At 34.9% G+C, this 13,340-nt stretch overlaps 2 protein-coding genes across 2 annotated transcripts; both read right to left on the reverse strand.

The window, feature by feature from the left end:
- Positions 1 to 47: 47 nt before the first annotated feature.
- Positions 48 to 2,025, reverse strand: LOC108209696 (hypothetical protein At1g04090). Its single transcript, XM_017380747.2, has 2 exons — positions 1,844 to 2,025; positions 48 to 1,734 (listed from the first exon to the last, which is right to left on the reverse strand). Exons 1-2 carry the CDS (start codon positions 1,959 to 1,961, stop codon positions 155 to 157), a joined length of 1,698 nt encoding a protein of 565 aa, XP_017236236.1. The 5' UTR covers positions 1,962 to 2,025; the 3' UTR covers positions 48 to 154.
- Positions 2,026 to 3,604: 1,579 nt separating this feature from the next.
- Positions 3,605 to 6,051, reverse strand: LOC108206853 (tRNA-splicing endonuclease subunit Sen2-1). The gene is made up of 2 exons (XM_017377273.2): positions 5,913 to 6,051; positions 3,605 to 4,527 (listed from the first exon to the last, which is right to left on the reverse strand). Exon 2 carries the CDS (start codon positions 4,519 to 4,521, stop codon positions 3,790 to 3,792), a length of 732 nt encoding a protein of 243 aa, XP_017232762.1. The 5' UTR covers positions 4,522 to 4,527; positions 5,913 to 6,051; the 3' UTR covers positions 3,605 to 3,789.
- Positions 6,052 to 13,340: the final 7,289 nt, after the last annotated feature.

The raw sequence follows: 13,340 nt of genomic DNA on the forward strand, positions 1-13,340 counted from the left end.
GATCCGTGATTTATTTGCGGATATAAGAAATGTCAAATACCGAGTAGATAATTTTAAATACTATTATATAAATGTGAAAATATTTTTAAGAAATAAATCCTTGTTTCTACCTGTATTACAATTCTATCTGTGTTGACAATCATTTGTCTGCAGTTCAAACTTCATCCCCATTCCAGTTATTTTTCATCTTGGGGCCAGTTGGACCTTCTTCCTCCAACACTTCATTTGGTATCAGATTCACTAAGCTCTCAAACAAAGTTCTGAGCTCACCTGGCAACTGTTCTTCCATTTTTTCGATCTCTTTCCCGAGTTCATACGTGATCTTCGGTCCCCATTTTCTGTCATAGTTCAACCATGCTGGTTCGACAACTTCATGCAGTATATCATCCGAAACTACTGAATACTTTTCTCCTACATCCATAATCTTATCACTTTTTGCAGTGTCGTTTCTTATGCCAACCAACTCAGTTCCTTGCAACACTAAGCCTGGTTTATGATATAATGCATGGCCATTCAACGAGGAATACGCCACAGGCTTGTTAGTACCAGTGTCGTATTCAAGCTCAGATGAATCAATCCATGTTCCACCACTGTGTTGGGAGAAGAAAACACGGTCCAAAACTCCGGTAAAGTTACTGATCCTCAGAGTCACATGCTCCCAGTCGCCAACATGTTCACCTATTCGGCCTAATGGAACATCCACCAGTCCGAGCTTAGCAGTGGCTGGTCCGTTAAACGCATAAAAAATCCATATGGCTAAATCAGTGAATGTCGCTCCCAGCATTGGCTTGATGTGAATGTAGGCCTCTGAACTCTGCAAATCTCCTTTCTTCACCCTCTCTTTGGCTGCAGGATCAACAGGAAGGTCTAGCCAATACTTGTCATCATTTGAACCGCCTTGTGGCAGGTTTGAACCATTAGGTTCAACCCGAACTGGACTCGACTCATCCCCTTCTTTATACAATAACGCCCCATTGTCAAAATACCAGTTTACAGAACATGGGAGGTAAGTTTCATCAGGGTGAAGGTAAAGTTTCGGAGAGTAAATCTCTAGCAATGTCTTGACATTTTCTATGTTAGGAGCATAAGATAAGGTGGTAAAGTTTTTGTTTTTCAAGCAAGCCAAGGACAAAGTAGAGCTAGAACTACTGGTGTTCTCTTGAAGTATAAATGTACCTAAACAAACACCTTGTGCTTTTGTACCTCTGATTCTTGGTCTTATTCCATAGACATTGAATCCATCATCACTGACATCTGCACCTTGTCCCCAAATCCAGTCACCAACCTCGGATTCATCCGTGAGATCAGCACGAACACATCGGATTTTATCCAGAGAAGGCTTCTCTCCTGATGTTGTAACAATGTGGCCAACAGCTTTGTATCCATCAGGAGGTACTGGTAACCAAATATAGCCATAACCAGCTTGCTTTATCTGCATGGACTCACTACTCCAGAATAGAGTATAATCAATAGGCTCGACTAAAGCTCCGTCCTCCTGAGGATTGCTGGAGTTATCATTTTTTCCAACAAGTACCCAGCCGGACAGTGGACGGTTGTTGGGTTGGCTATAACAACCAAGCATGACATATCCATCTGGCACTGAACTAGGCTCGAAAAATGTTGCACCAAGATTATCAACTCCCCCTTCATATGTTGCCCAGATTCTTTTAAAGGAACTTATTTGACACACTTGTAGTCCTTCTAAATCAATGATCCCACTCCCAAAGCCATTCCCTGTAACACATACTTATAAGTTTAGTTCCATTGATGTAGCGGCATCTGCATAGATGTCGAGTGTTCAAATCTTACCAAAGACGATACGAGTGTGTGAGTGTGTTCAAACCTGTTGGCCAAGTAGGAGCTGGATTTGGCAACTCGAAAATACTGCTTATGGGCAAATCTTGAATTTCCTGATCATAGCTAGAGCCAGTAAAACAAGAAATTGTCAAACAATTTCCCATTGTGCAAATATAATTTCAGTGTATAAGAAATTTTTATGGGAAAGACCATATATAAGAAACATATAAGAGACCATGAAAAATGGCATATTCTTAAGAATTTGGCATTTTTAGGTTCAATATTGCAAGCTACTGCATTACTTTAACTTTTAATTCTTAATTTACTAAGTGTTAAAACTAAAATATGATTATAGCTGACTTGTACATATCAAGTGTTTGTGTCCCTAAAGATGAGCATCTTTGGATCCAATAATTTCTTGTGGTCTTCATCTTAGGTAAATTGCGTGATGTTGCTTACTTCTCAGCTGCTGTTTGGTTTTTCCTGGACGCAACTTGTTAACCACTTGAATATTTACTCAATTTATCATGTTTTTAATACTGGAAGTCTGTGATTGCACTCCAGATGAAACAGTAGTCTTGGTAAGAATTGACCCAGAAAGTGACTCCAAGGTCCCATTTCAGACATCTCCAGAGACTGATATCAGAATTCCGAAACACTGACTTGGTCTGCACAAGGCTCTCGTATCAGTAAAATGAAAACATCGCGTTAATATAGCCTAATTTTGTCCTCAACTGTAAGCGCAAACTGTCTATAGTGAAAGAAGTTTTAATTTCGGAAGCAATTTCATTCCTCCAAGGCACAAAATAACAGAAAACTTATCTCCATGTTAACAGAATTGCTCGACGATCCATCCATCAATCATCTATCAGAATCGCCAGATATGCACTGAAACTAGTACTATTATAGTTGAGCAAAGTTCTCAGTTATCTGATAAAATCGAGTAAAATAACATGCGTGTGCAGTCAATTAAGCAAAGCGCGGATTACAGAAGATACTGATCAAGAAGATAATACCAAACCTGCAAGAAAAGGATTTTATTATCCGTGAATCTCATCTGCAGTAATCAAGTCTTTTCAAGCCTCTATATGATAGAGCATGTGTAATAATCTATCTTAACAGTGAGATTGATGGCTATCGTGGATTAGTAAATCAGAAACAATCAACTTCCAAGAAAAATATGACTTCATCTGTGAATATCATCTGCAACAAGCAAGTCTATTTAAGCCACTGTATGACAGAGATGATGCACATATCGAACATTTTAGAAATTATGCTTACCAAGAAAGCAGGGGAGGTTTCACTTGTGCTTACCGAGTTACGATGTAATCCCATGCTTCAATGCTGAACACTCATTCCAGGCGTCGAGGCAGGAGGAAATCTGATACGAAGCCAGTTTGAGTGGGATGAACGACGTTTTTGTATCAGGGTCTTAGACTTATTTATATGAATATAAAGCTATGCAACATCCCTTTATTCATATATGCTATTCATAGTTGCTGGTTGCACCTGACTTGCTTCAAACACAGAATCTATAGTCTTTCGAAGTTCCGGATAGAACATGCAATCTAACTTATCTACAATTTCATTCTTTTAAAATACAATAAGATAGAAAACTTATCTACAATTTGAAAAAATTGCTGCTATTTTCCATCAGCATATTGTTATTCTCTTATTCCATAACATTTTTCAGTTTCATCTAAAATTCGGGAATCAGATCACGCAAACATGTCCAATCTCAAGAACATACAAATTAAAAAAAAAAAAAAAAACAACTCCTGCGATGAGTTCTTGTTACAGAGATCCCTTCAACAACATTGAAATTGCTGCCTTTTATAAGTTGGCAAAAACAAGAAAAATAAACCTATATGTATAAAATTACACTATCTCTGAACAATATCTGCAACAAGCAAGTCTATTGCATCCTCTATATGATTAAAAGAAAATTATAGAGGAACCTGAGAACTGCTATATGACTTTTTTTCCTAAAGTTCATAAAGTCCATTTCTGAACTTGTTTTTGGTCCTCGCGACATTGCTCAGGAATCCATCTAGTAATGGTTCTCTCTTCCACAAGATAACTTTCCAAGCACAAGGGAGATGTTTGGATCTTACTGTTATCAGTGACGTGGAGAACTAATAATGTCTTGGCAACACCGCCACAAAGCCGTAGAGTGCAGTGCATATCAGACCAAACCTTCAATCTACCACTTCCATTGCCTTCTAATTCTGCTGAAACAAGCACAGCATAATCAGCATGCACTAGAGATGGATGGTGTCGGTAGGCTACAAAATCCACACCGTATTGAGATCCTGATCTCACCACCCAATTTTTCATTCGGAGATGAGAATAAGCCTTGTAGAAAGCAGGGAATGTTTTTTTCTTGCTTACCATATAACTCCACAATTGATTATTGCCCTTGACAAGATTACCTTCACCTACAACTTTGAGACAATTTAAAGAATTGCACAAGTAAAATGCTTCCTCCAGGCTCAACTGAAACCATTGCTTATCCTTCTCAGCTGTGATGATTGGTACACCAAAACACGTGTGATTTAGAAGTTTGGTTTGTTCTGCATCCACTGCAAGAAGTACGCTACAGCCAGAAAGTATTCCTTGGGAATCTGAATGAACTAGAGATGATTGTAGCTGAGATACAATCTTGGTAATTGGATCAGCAAGAGCTTTAGCTTCTGCCTCTTTTCCTTTCCATCTCGGCCCCATAAAATCCTTTACCAGATTCAAAATAAGCATTTGAGTATAAGGAGGTTGTGTTAATTAAAAATTGGTCAAACTGTGTTATGCAATCTACTGGACAATGAAAAGCAAAATTACAATTTAACCAACTAATTAATGACACGAGAGCACATACCACTATATACACATTTAGAGATTCCCAAGCAACGCTAACAGATGATTCTTTATGAAAGAGAATGGACTTGCACCTATGCTTCTATGTATATAAGAAGTTACATAGCAGTGCTCTTTTAAATATTTAAACATTCTTCCATGTGATTATCATTTTTGTGTGCTTGTTAAACCTCCAACGATGGTTTAAACCTCAAAAAAAATCCTCTTTCATGCAAGCAACACATAAAAAAGGAATCAACAACATGACTACATCTAGCTTACAAATATAGAGTTTATATAAACAGTCTTAGCCTCCCATTTAAACGGCATTCTTTTATGATTTCTATGCCACCACAACTATCATATTTTTATATTTTCTCCGAAGTCAACACATAAAATTCGAACTAAATTACTCAACCGTAAAATATATATGTATCCTCTTTGTTGCTCGTCTCCATAGTTTCCAACTCTTAGTATGTACATTGGCTTAAAACTAGAGTTCAGATCATAAGAATCAATAATATTGTGGGACACAGTATGAAACAGTAGTAATCAAGCCATAAATCCTACTTTTTCATCAAAAGCAAATTCCATACAGGGTGGAGAAAATCAGCATTTAAACTCATGATCTGCACTGAACCATATGCTATGCAGCAGGGGGTGGGGTGGATTGTGTTGACGAACTATATATGAGAAAGAACAAAAGGCTGAAAGAGAATCACTAAAATCCTTCCCACAGAAAACCCACCAAAAATCAGGAAACCTATACCTTGGTACATTTAAATGTCAATACGAACAAATGCATATCCCTCGAGTATAAAAAAAGAAAGGAAGACATCAAGCTTATATCTTTAATTAACCCGAATCATATGTCCAGAAAAGCCAAAATAAAGTCGAAATGCAATAATGCACTCCACGATAGCTTACGAGCATCGGTTTAACTCGCAAAACTTAACACATTCCACTATCAAAATTGTAAACGTACTAGTTCAAAATTAATTAAGGGCATCTAACAGCAGCTAAGCCTCGCGTATCATTTTACGATATCTATCAGCCATCTGCAACTAAATATAGTTACAGCCTACAGGCAATACATACGTATATGTCATTAACACTTGATAACAGCAATTAAGTCAACGATGAATAACAAGAATGCAAAACCCTAATAATTAGCAACTAGCGAATATCAATAAGGAGCAATTGAAAGAAAGTATGAAAATTAAGTAGAAAAACAAAGTTGTTGAGAAAGATTATAAAGGGATTACCTTGCCTATTTTGCACAACACAGCTGCAGAAGCGAGTCGAAATTGTCGTGTGATTTACTGGTATTCAGAGGACACGAGAGCGATATCAAAATTTTAAAGTGATATCATATTTGAAGAAAAGCCCCGAGTTGGAAATGTCCTGAATATTGGCCTGTTTGGCAACATATTTTTTCTTATTTTTATTTAATCACTGAAAATTATGAAGCATTTTCAACGAATATTGTGGATGACTATAAATTTCAAGGACAATGGTTTCTGGTAAATGATTGTCTACACAGTCATGGCAGAGAAATTTAAAATCAACAAATTTAAGGTTGCTTGTTAGAATCAGGATTGGGATGGAGTTTTGTTATCGAAAAATTTGCTAGTAGGTGTTGTTTTTGAGTGCGGATTATCCCCTTCTCGTGTCTTCTTATATGTCTCTTCTTTTTTATTGGTCACTTTTTTTACTTCGAATTTTCTATGGGCACACACTAGTCACTAACTCCCATGGGAATATTAGCTTTTGATTGGTGGATGGATAATAAATGTTAATGGTCCCCCTGCATTCACACCAATTCCACCAATCAAAATTCCACCAATCAAAAGAAACTATTTTCATAAAAATTGGTGCTTATTGTGTGCCCTTGGGCACACATCGAAAGACCGTTTTTACTTTTCACGTGATCTTTTTCTTAGTTGCATGATTAATCTGTTATTCTGTTTTTTCTCAGTTTACACTTCAATTTTATATATTCTCAATTTTGTTTCTTTATTTTATAAAATATTAACTCCATGATGAATAAAATATTAACTCTATGATGTATAGAGGATCCAAACTATACATCATGGAGTTAATATTTTATACAACAAAGAAACAAGACTGAGAATATATAAAATTGAAGTGTAAACTGAGAAGAAATAGAATAACAGATTAATTATGCAACTAAGAGAAAGATCACGTGAAAAGTAAAAAAAGTGACCAATAAAAAAGAATGGACATACAAGGAGACACGAGAAGGGGATAGAGGATCCACACTCGTAAATTAAGGCTGAGATCAAAAGAGTTGTGGTTGTCCCAGAGCTCTCAACTTTTATCCCCTCTGATATGAGACCCTTTGAATCTAAAATATAATTTATCATAAATATAATTTTACTCCTAACACTACTTAATCATATATATATAATTTTACTCTATTAAGAAAATTCCACTCTCCAACAATTGATTTTCATGATTAGTCAGTGGATAACAAATTAAGGAATTTTTGTCATCCTATATTTTTTATTTTGATATGTTCTTCATTAATTATTTGAATAAACATTTTTCGGTTTATAATTTGAGTTAAAATTTAAAGATTTTTGGTGATAAAAATATTGTTTCCTTTTACAAACAATAAGCAGAGATGACAATTTGTATCGAACCGATGGATACCCGATTCATATCGGCTCGATTGGGTTTTACCGAACTCGAATATTTCGGGTTTGGGTTTAATTTTCAAACCCGAACTGTTTTCGGGTCGGGTTCGGGTTTATGGCATACCGTTTCGAACCCGACCCGAAACCCGTTTCAAATCGAACCCGAACCCAACCCGAAACTCGTGTATATACTCCTATATATGTATCTTTTTTTTATATCAGTTTTTGTTATATGGTTGGCTCTGTAAACCATTGCTTATCCCTTTCATCTATTCATTATAGTCGGGACCTCCAACCATGGCTCTTACAATCCGATTTGGATTTGGTTCTTTGGTGTTCAGCCGTTTATCACCTTCTGCACAAGAATGAGTTTTGTGATCCCATAGTATCGATGCACTAGTAGCACCACTATGGTAAACGTGTGTTGGTCTAAGAGCATCTCCAGCAGTATCTTAAAGAGGTTCCCTAAATATATAATAAACAATTCAAATTCTAAATAATAGGGATCCTATATTGATTGACAACTCCAACAATGATCCCTATTTGTCTTCCTTATTATTATTATAATATTAAATTTAAATTTTTTTAACAAAAAGATAACAAAAAATATGTAGGAAAGAGTGTTCAAAAGGTGAGAGATGAATATTTAATCATTAAAAATGAAATGAGGAATGGGTTAGGGATTCCCTACTTATGAGGAATGAAAATTGGATCCTAACATTTAGGGAATGAGTAGAGACTCTGCTAGAGTGAATTTTTGTGCATATTCCTTAAAATAATAGTTTAGGATCTCATATAGCTAATCTGCTGGAGATGCTCCACATATGACATGTAAAACAAATTAGCGAATACTTGTATAAGAATAATTCGGGTTTTGGGTTAACCCAAACCTGAATAAAACCCGACGGGTTCGGGTTTGGATTACTTAGCTCGGGTTTTCGGGTTCGGGTTTGGTTTTTACAAAATTCGTTTCGACTGACCCGTTTGTCATCCCTGACAATAAGTTATCACACACATTAAATATATGAAAAGTAATTAAACGCTCAATCTACTAATATATTGCTAATAAATATCCAACGAACTCAACAGTACAAAATTTGTAGCACTTCATCATGATTATAATTTGGTAATAAATAAAAAAAGATTCATTAATCTTGCGAATTATTTAGAAAATGTTTTATAACAATTTTCCCGCTAAAAAACTCTTATGTATTAATTAAAAAAAAAAAGCGCGGTCAAAATAATGTTTCCCGCTCGAGAATTCTTATAAATTTACATTCTTAACATCACTACTCTTGAAACTGCATTTTGGGCAAAATGAAAATCATTTTATCTACTCAATCATCTTCTGATGCGATCAAAAAAAATGGATTTCAAACCCCGTCATCAGGTAAACACAAAATCTCTAAATTACTCAGTTGTCCAATACCGCCTCGAAAGAAGCCATCTGCGAAAATTGCAAAGAGTAATATGAAATTAGAATTTTTTGAGGTCGTTGGACGGCAAGAGATTGATTCGTTTTTCAAGACAAGTTTTGATCAAATTCGTCGTTCGCGATCATAAATTTTGTGATTTGTCTTCAAAGTGAATGCAAGACCGAAGATAGCAATTGGATTGTCAATCACAATACGGAAGATTGTGCAAATTTTGGTTCGAAACTCTTATGTAATTTATTCCACTATTTGGCAGGTTTTTTCTTCTCTTTTTATGATCAAATGAAATATTTTAGTAATGAAATAAATGAGTATTTTATCGATAGCATTCTCTTAACTTTTAACACCTATATTTTTACTAATATTTATTATTTTGCGATTTCATAATCTTTTGAATTCAAGAGATAATATGTAAGATTATTAAAATATTATCATATAGTCTAGATCCCAATTTGATTATAAACATTTATTGAATATGATGTTATCTGAAAATATAATAAGATATTTAAATAACTAGTGAAGTTCATGAAATTATAGACATTATATATTTGGACATCACGCTAGAACTGATGAAGTCATTTAGCCAACAAAATAAATATAGTCACAACAAATCAAACAAACCTATAATAATATGATCCAAACTAAAATTATCATTGATAAGTAATACTTTAAATTTTTGACAGAACTAATAATTTAACATGATATGATTGCTCAGATTTCAATCTCGAGTTCGATTCCTTCTGACCTCATTATTCTCATTTATTCCTTCTAACCTCATTATTCTCATTTATTGAAATATTGATCTCGGTTCCCGGATACAATCGAAATCGCAACCATATGTCTTCTGTTTTTACAATTGAAAATCGCAACCGCCGGTTCGATTTGGTTTAAAAAACTTTGTTCAGTTATAATCAATTCAGTTTCGGTTACAAAACCGACAAATATAAGAACGAAAAACAAAATCAACATACACTAGTCTGCCTAATAAAAATGATACCAAAATGAATATACTTTTGCCCGACTCGTGAAAAAAAATGCAACTCTTAGTATAGGTGAGAAATCGCATGAAGAAGATATAAATGTATGAGAGAAGGAAATGATGAAGCAGTATATGAAATGGTTTGCAACAACTTTTTCTGAATAGCAGGAGATATAATGAAACATGAAGCTAAACATAGAAAACCAGAAGCAAATAGAATCTGCAAGGCCAGATTTCTAACTTAAAAATTGATACTAACACAGACTTATGTTTTCATTAAGTATTCGAATAGATTTCATGATTTTTAAATATGATATTGATTATATATTTATTATGTATTATATATATATATATATATATATATATATATATATATATGCTCATGATCAAATAAAAACCAAACTTAAAATAAAAACTAAAAACCAATACAAGTCAGTGATATTTTCAGTACAATTTAGTGATATTCTCTTCAGGATTTAGTGATTTGTGTTGCAGGAATTAGTGAAAACTTGCAGAAACTGCCCAGAATCTCCATATATGTTCCAGAAACTGCTCAGAATCTCTAAATCTGTTCACGTTTTCGATTCAGATGGTGGTCACGGTGGTGGAGGTGGAGATGGAGAAAGGATGATTGTAGCGGAGGTCTGGGCGGCTTGAAGTAGGGGATTAGATCGTTGCCGGAATAGTGACGGCTCCGCCGCATTTGGAAGCCGAGCCGAGGTGGAGAAAGAAGTATGAACGGAGCTGAAGGAGGTTGAAGCAACGACCAAGATGGGGCTAGTGAAGATGGAGGTGGAGATTGTGTTGTTAGAGAAATGATGGAGGTGGGGATGGAGGTAGTGGTTATGGAAGAGGCGGGCGGCATAGAGATGGTGGCGGTTATGGAGAAGGCGAATGACGGAAGTGGTGGCAGTGGCGGATGTGGAGGTGGGGTTGGTGAAGATGGAGGTGGAGATGAGGTTGTTTAAGAATTTAATGGTATTTGATTTAGAATTTAGTGATATTCCAGTTTGGTTTTTAGTTCATAAGATAAGGAGGATCCTATTGGAGTAAAACTCTCTCTATATATATTATTTAATTACTATTTTAATTACCGGTTCAGTTTTTATCGGTTCGGTTGAGAGGTATAACCGAAACCCAACCATTAAAATCGGATCGATTTTCAATTTTTCGATTTCGATTTCGGATCGATTAAATTTGAATCGGTTTTTTGCCCAATCATACTAAAAAGAATGAGAATCGACATAATAATAATCAAAACTGATACTATTATGGGTCCAAGAACCAGGGCAAGATAGCCAAAATAATTGGGCTCTAGACCTAACGAAACACCTGGTGATCCACTTTTCATAAATGAGATTTTTATTTCAAAATAATTCATGAACTCTCGCAGTGATAATATTATTCTCACACACGAACTCTATCAGGTTTAATTTTCACACGCATATTCTTGTGAGTTTTTCGCACACCACAAGTTTGTCATATTAATAATTCAAACAAACTCTCAAATAAATTATCTTGTAAATTTTTTTACATGAGATAACTTGGACCCTCGATATAATGATAAATATGCTCTCAGAAAATTGGGTTTAACTTTAACCATCTTTAACTATGTTTTAGAAAATTCATTATTTTTAGTCGGAGTAATATCAAATGAAGTCTTAATTTATTTTTTGAAGTACAAAGCCAACTACAAATATATATTATGAGTTTGTGACACGTAAATATAACAATATAATGATTAAAATTAAAATAAATTATCACTAAGTTGGTCGGGGCTTAGAAAAATTCAACTAATTATGAACTACTGTAAAATTTATAGTTTAAAATGAAAATTGTTGTTGAATGTTTTTACATTCGTCCGTCTTTAACGATTTGCTTAAATTTGTCTGAATTCAGTTTCGTTCCTCATTACAGCAGCATAACTAAATTCAATACATCATATACGACTTTCAAGGACGGTCCTGAGTTGGAAGATGCTCTGTGTGGCCTTCAATTTTTCTACAGTTTTAATAAAATTAACCAACTCGTTTCAGAGCATCCCAACGACGTTGGCTAGAATGATCGGCTAAATTGAACCTGTAAAATATTATGAAATATTATGTAAAATTTGCTGAACTTGTAAGATATTTTGCTTCGATGGTATTGGTTATGTTGGTTGGTTATAACTTAAAAATAGTATGTTATTAATATTTTGGATTGTTATAAATAGAATATATCACTTTAATATGGTAATAAGTTATGCGTAATCTTCCTACAGATTTTCTTACAGACTCATAGCGGATCGACAAATATAGTCATCCATAGGAGATTGGTTATAATTATAAATAACATGTGGGGATGGTTGGAGCGTAAACTTTTTAAGCAATTAGTTATAATTTTTATTTTTGATATGATAACTAAGAAATTTAGCTAAGCGGTCTTCATGGTTGGAGATGCTCTTAGTATCTAAAAAAAATATAATTCAACACACTCCTAAACCTTCAAGTTTCTAGCTGTCACTTCTCCGCTCTTCGTCCTTCATCCCCTCTGCGGATTAATCATCCTCGCTCTTCCATCTTCTCTCCTATTTAATCAAACCAAGATCTAATGCTTTTGGGTTAGTTCTTGTTGAATATCTTGTAATCAAGCTCGTGCCCATATTTTTAAAATGTTTGTGTTTATTTTGATGTTTCTGTGTATTTTGTTATGGGGTTCGGTAACGGTGCTAAATATTGCAAGAGCGCACCTTTCATGACATAAAATTGTTCATGTTTTAGGGTCATTTGTTGATCCAATATTAGTTGATTGTAGCTGATAATTCACATTGGGCTACAGATGCTGCTGCGTATGTGAAGGTCGATTGCGATGCTACTATGTTCACAATTGATGTAGGTTATATTGTTCGAGATTTGATTATAATATTTTTTGGTGTAAAGAATTTAAATATTCTATTTGTTAGCGATTTGAAAACAAAACGGCTATATGTTTATCTCGTTTTTTGTTTCTTAATCTGTTCGTCAAAAAAAAAAACTCCACACAATAATTGTATGAAAAAGATAACGTCCGTGAACTCCTGTTCAAGCATCTGCAAGCACAATCCTAATTCCTACCCCTTCTTTAATCCAAACACAGCTTGAGATGAAAGATACAAACATGCCCAATTGCAGCATGTGAACATCTAGCAGTGCATTGTGACTACGCATGGTGCACTAATCCTCCTCTGTTATGCTAAGATAAAATTATTACAACGTGTTAAACCGGCACTGGCAAGCACATTAAACTAACATTAGTGAACAAGTCAAAACCTAGTTTAGTTAAGCACTAGAACAGAACCAAAGATGTGGCGTGTATATATGTGTCTGTGTTTGTTCATGCATAATAATCAAGTCCACTATGAATGGATTATGGATGGGTCTATAGAGAATGTAGAATCACCATGTGTCGATCCTATAAACGTAAACTCCAAGAGTATGCCCACTAGTACAAAAGCATTCAGACTTTGGTTGTAATTTATCTTGTGGGTCTTCTTTTCTTTTTGTGGGTTTCATTATTTTCGTATGTGAAGTCAATCTATAAGAGTGTGATAGGCAGGATTGTCCATACCACGCGTATGGTCGCAATTATACACATGAATACACT

Source organism: Daucus carota, chromosome 2, assembly GCF_001625215.2.
Source record: "Daucus carota subsp. sativus chromosome 2, DH1 v3.0, whole genome shotgun sequence".
Lineage (NCBI taxonomy): Eukaryota > Viridiplantae > Streptophyta > Magnoliopsida > Apiales > Apiaceae > Daucus > Daucus carota.

Bases quoted from the DNA above. Each gene is read 5' to 3' on its own strand.
- LOC108209696 (XM_017380747.2), bottom strand. From the start codon at position 1,961: ATGGGAAATTGTTTGACAATTTCTTGTTTTACTGGCTCTAGCTATGAT. The intron at 1,735-1,843 runs GTTTGAACACAC...TATGTGTTACAG, and splicing joins AGCTCCTACTTGGCCAACAG to GGAATGGCTTTGGGAGTGGG.
- LOC108206853 (XM_017377273.2), bottom strand. From the start codon at position 4,521: ATGGGGCCGAGATGGAAAGGAAAAGAGGCAGAAGCTAAAGCTCTTGCT.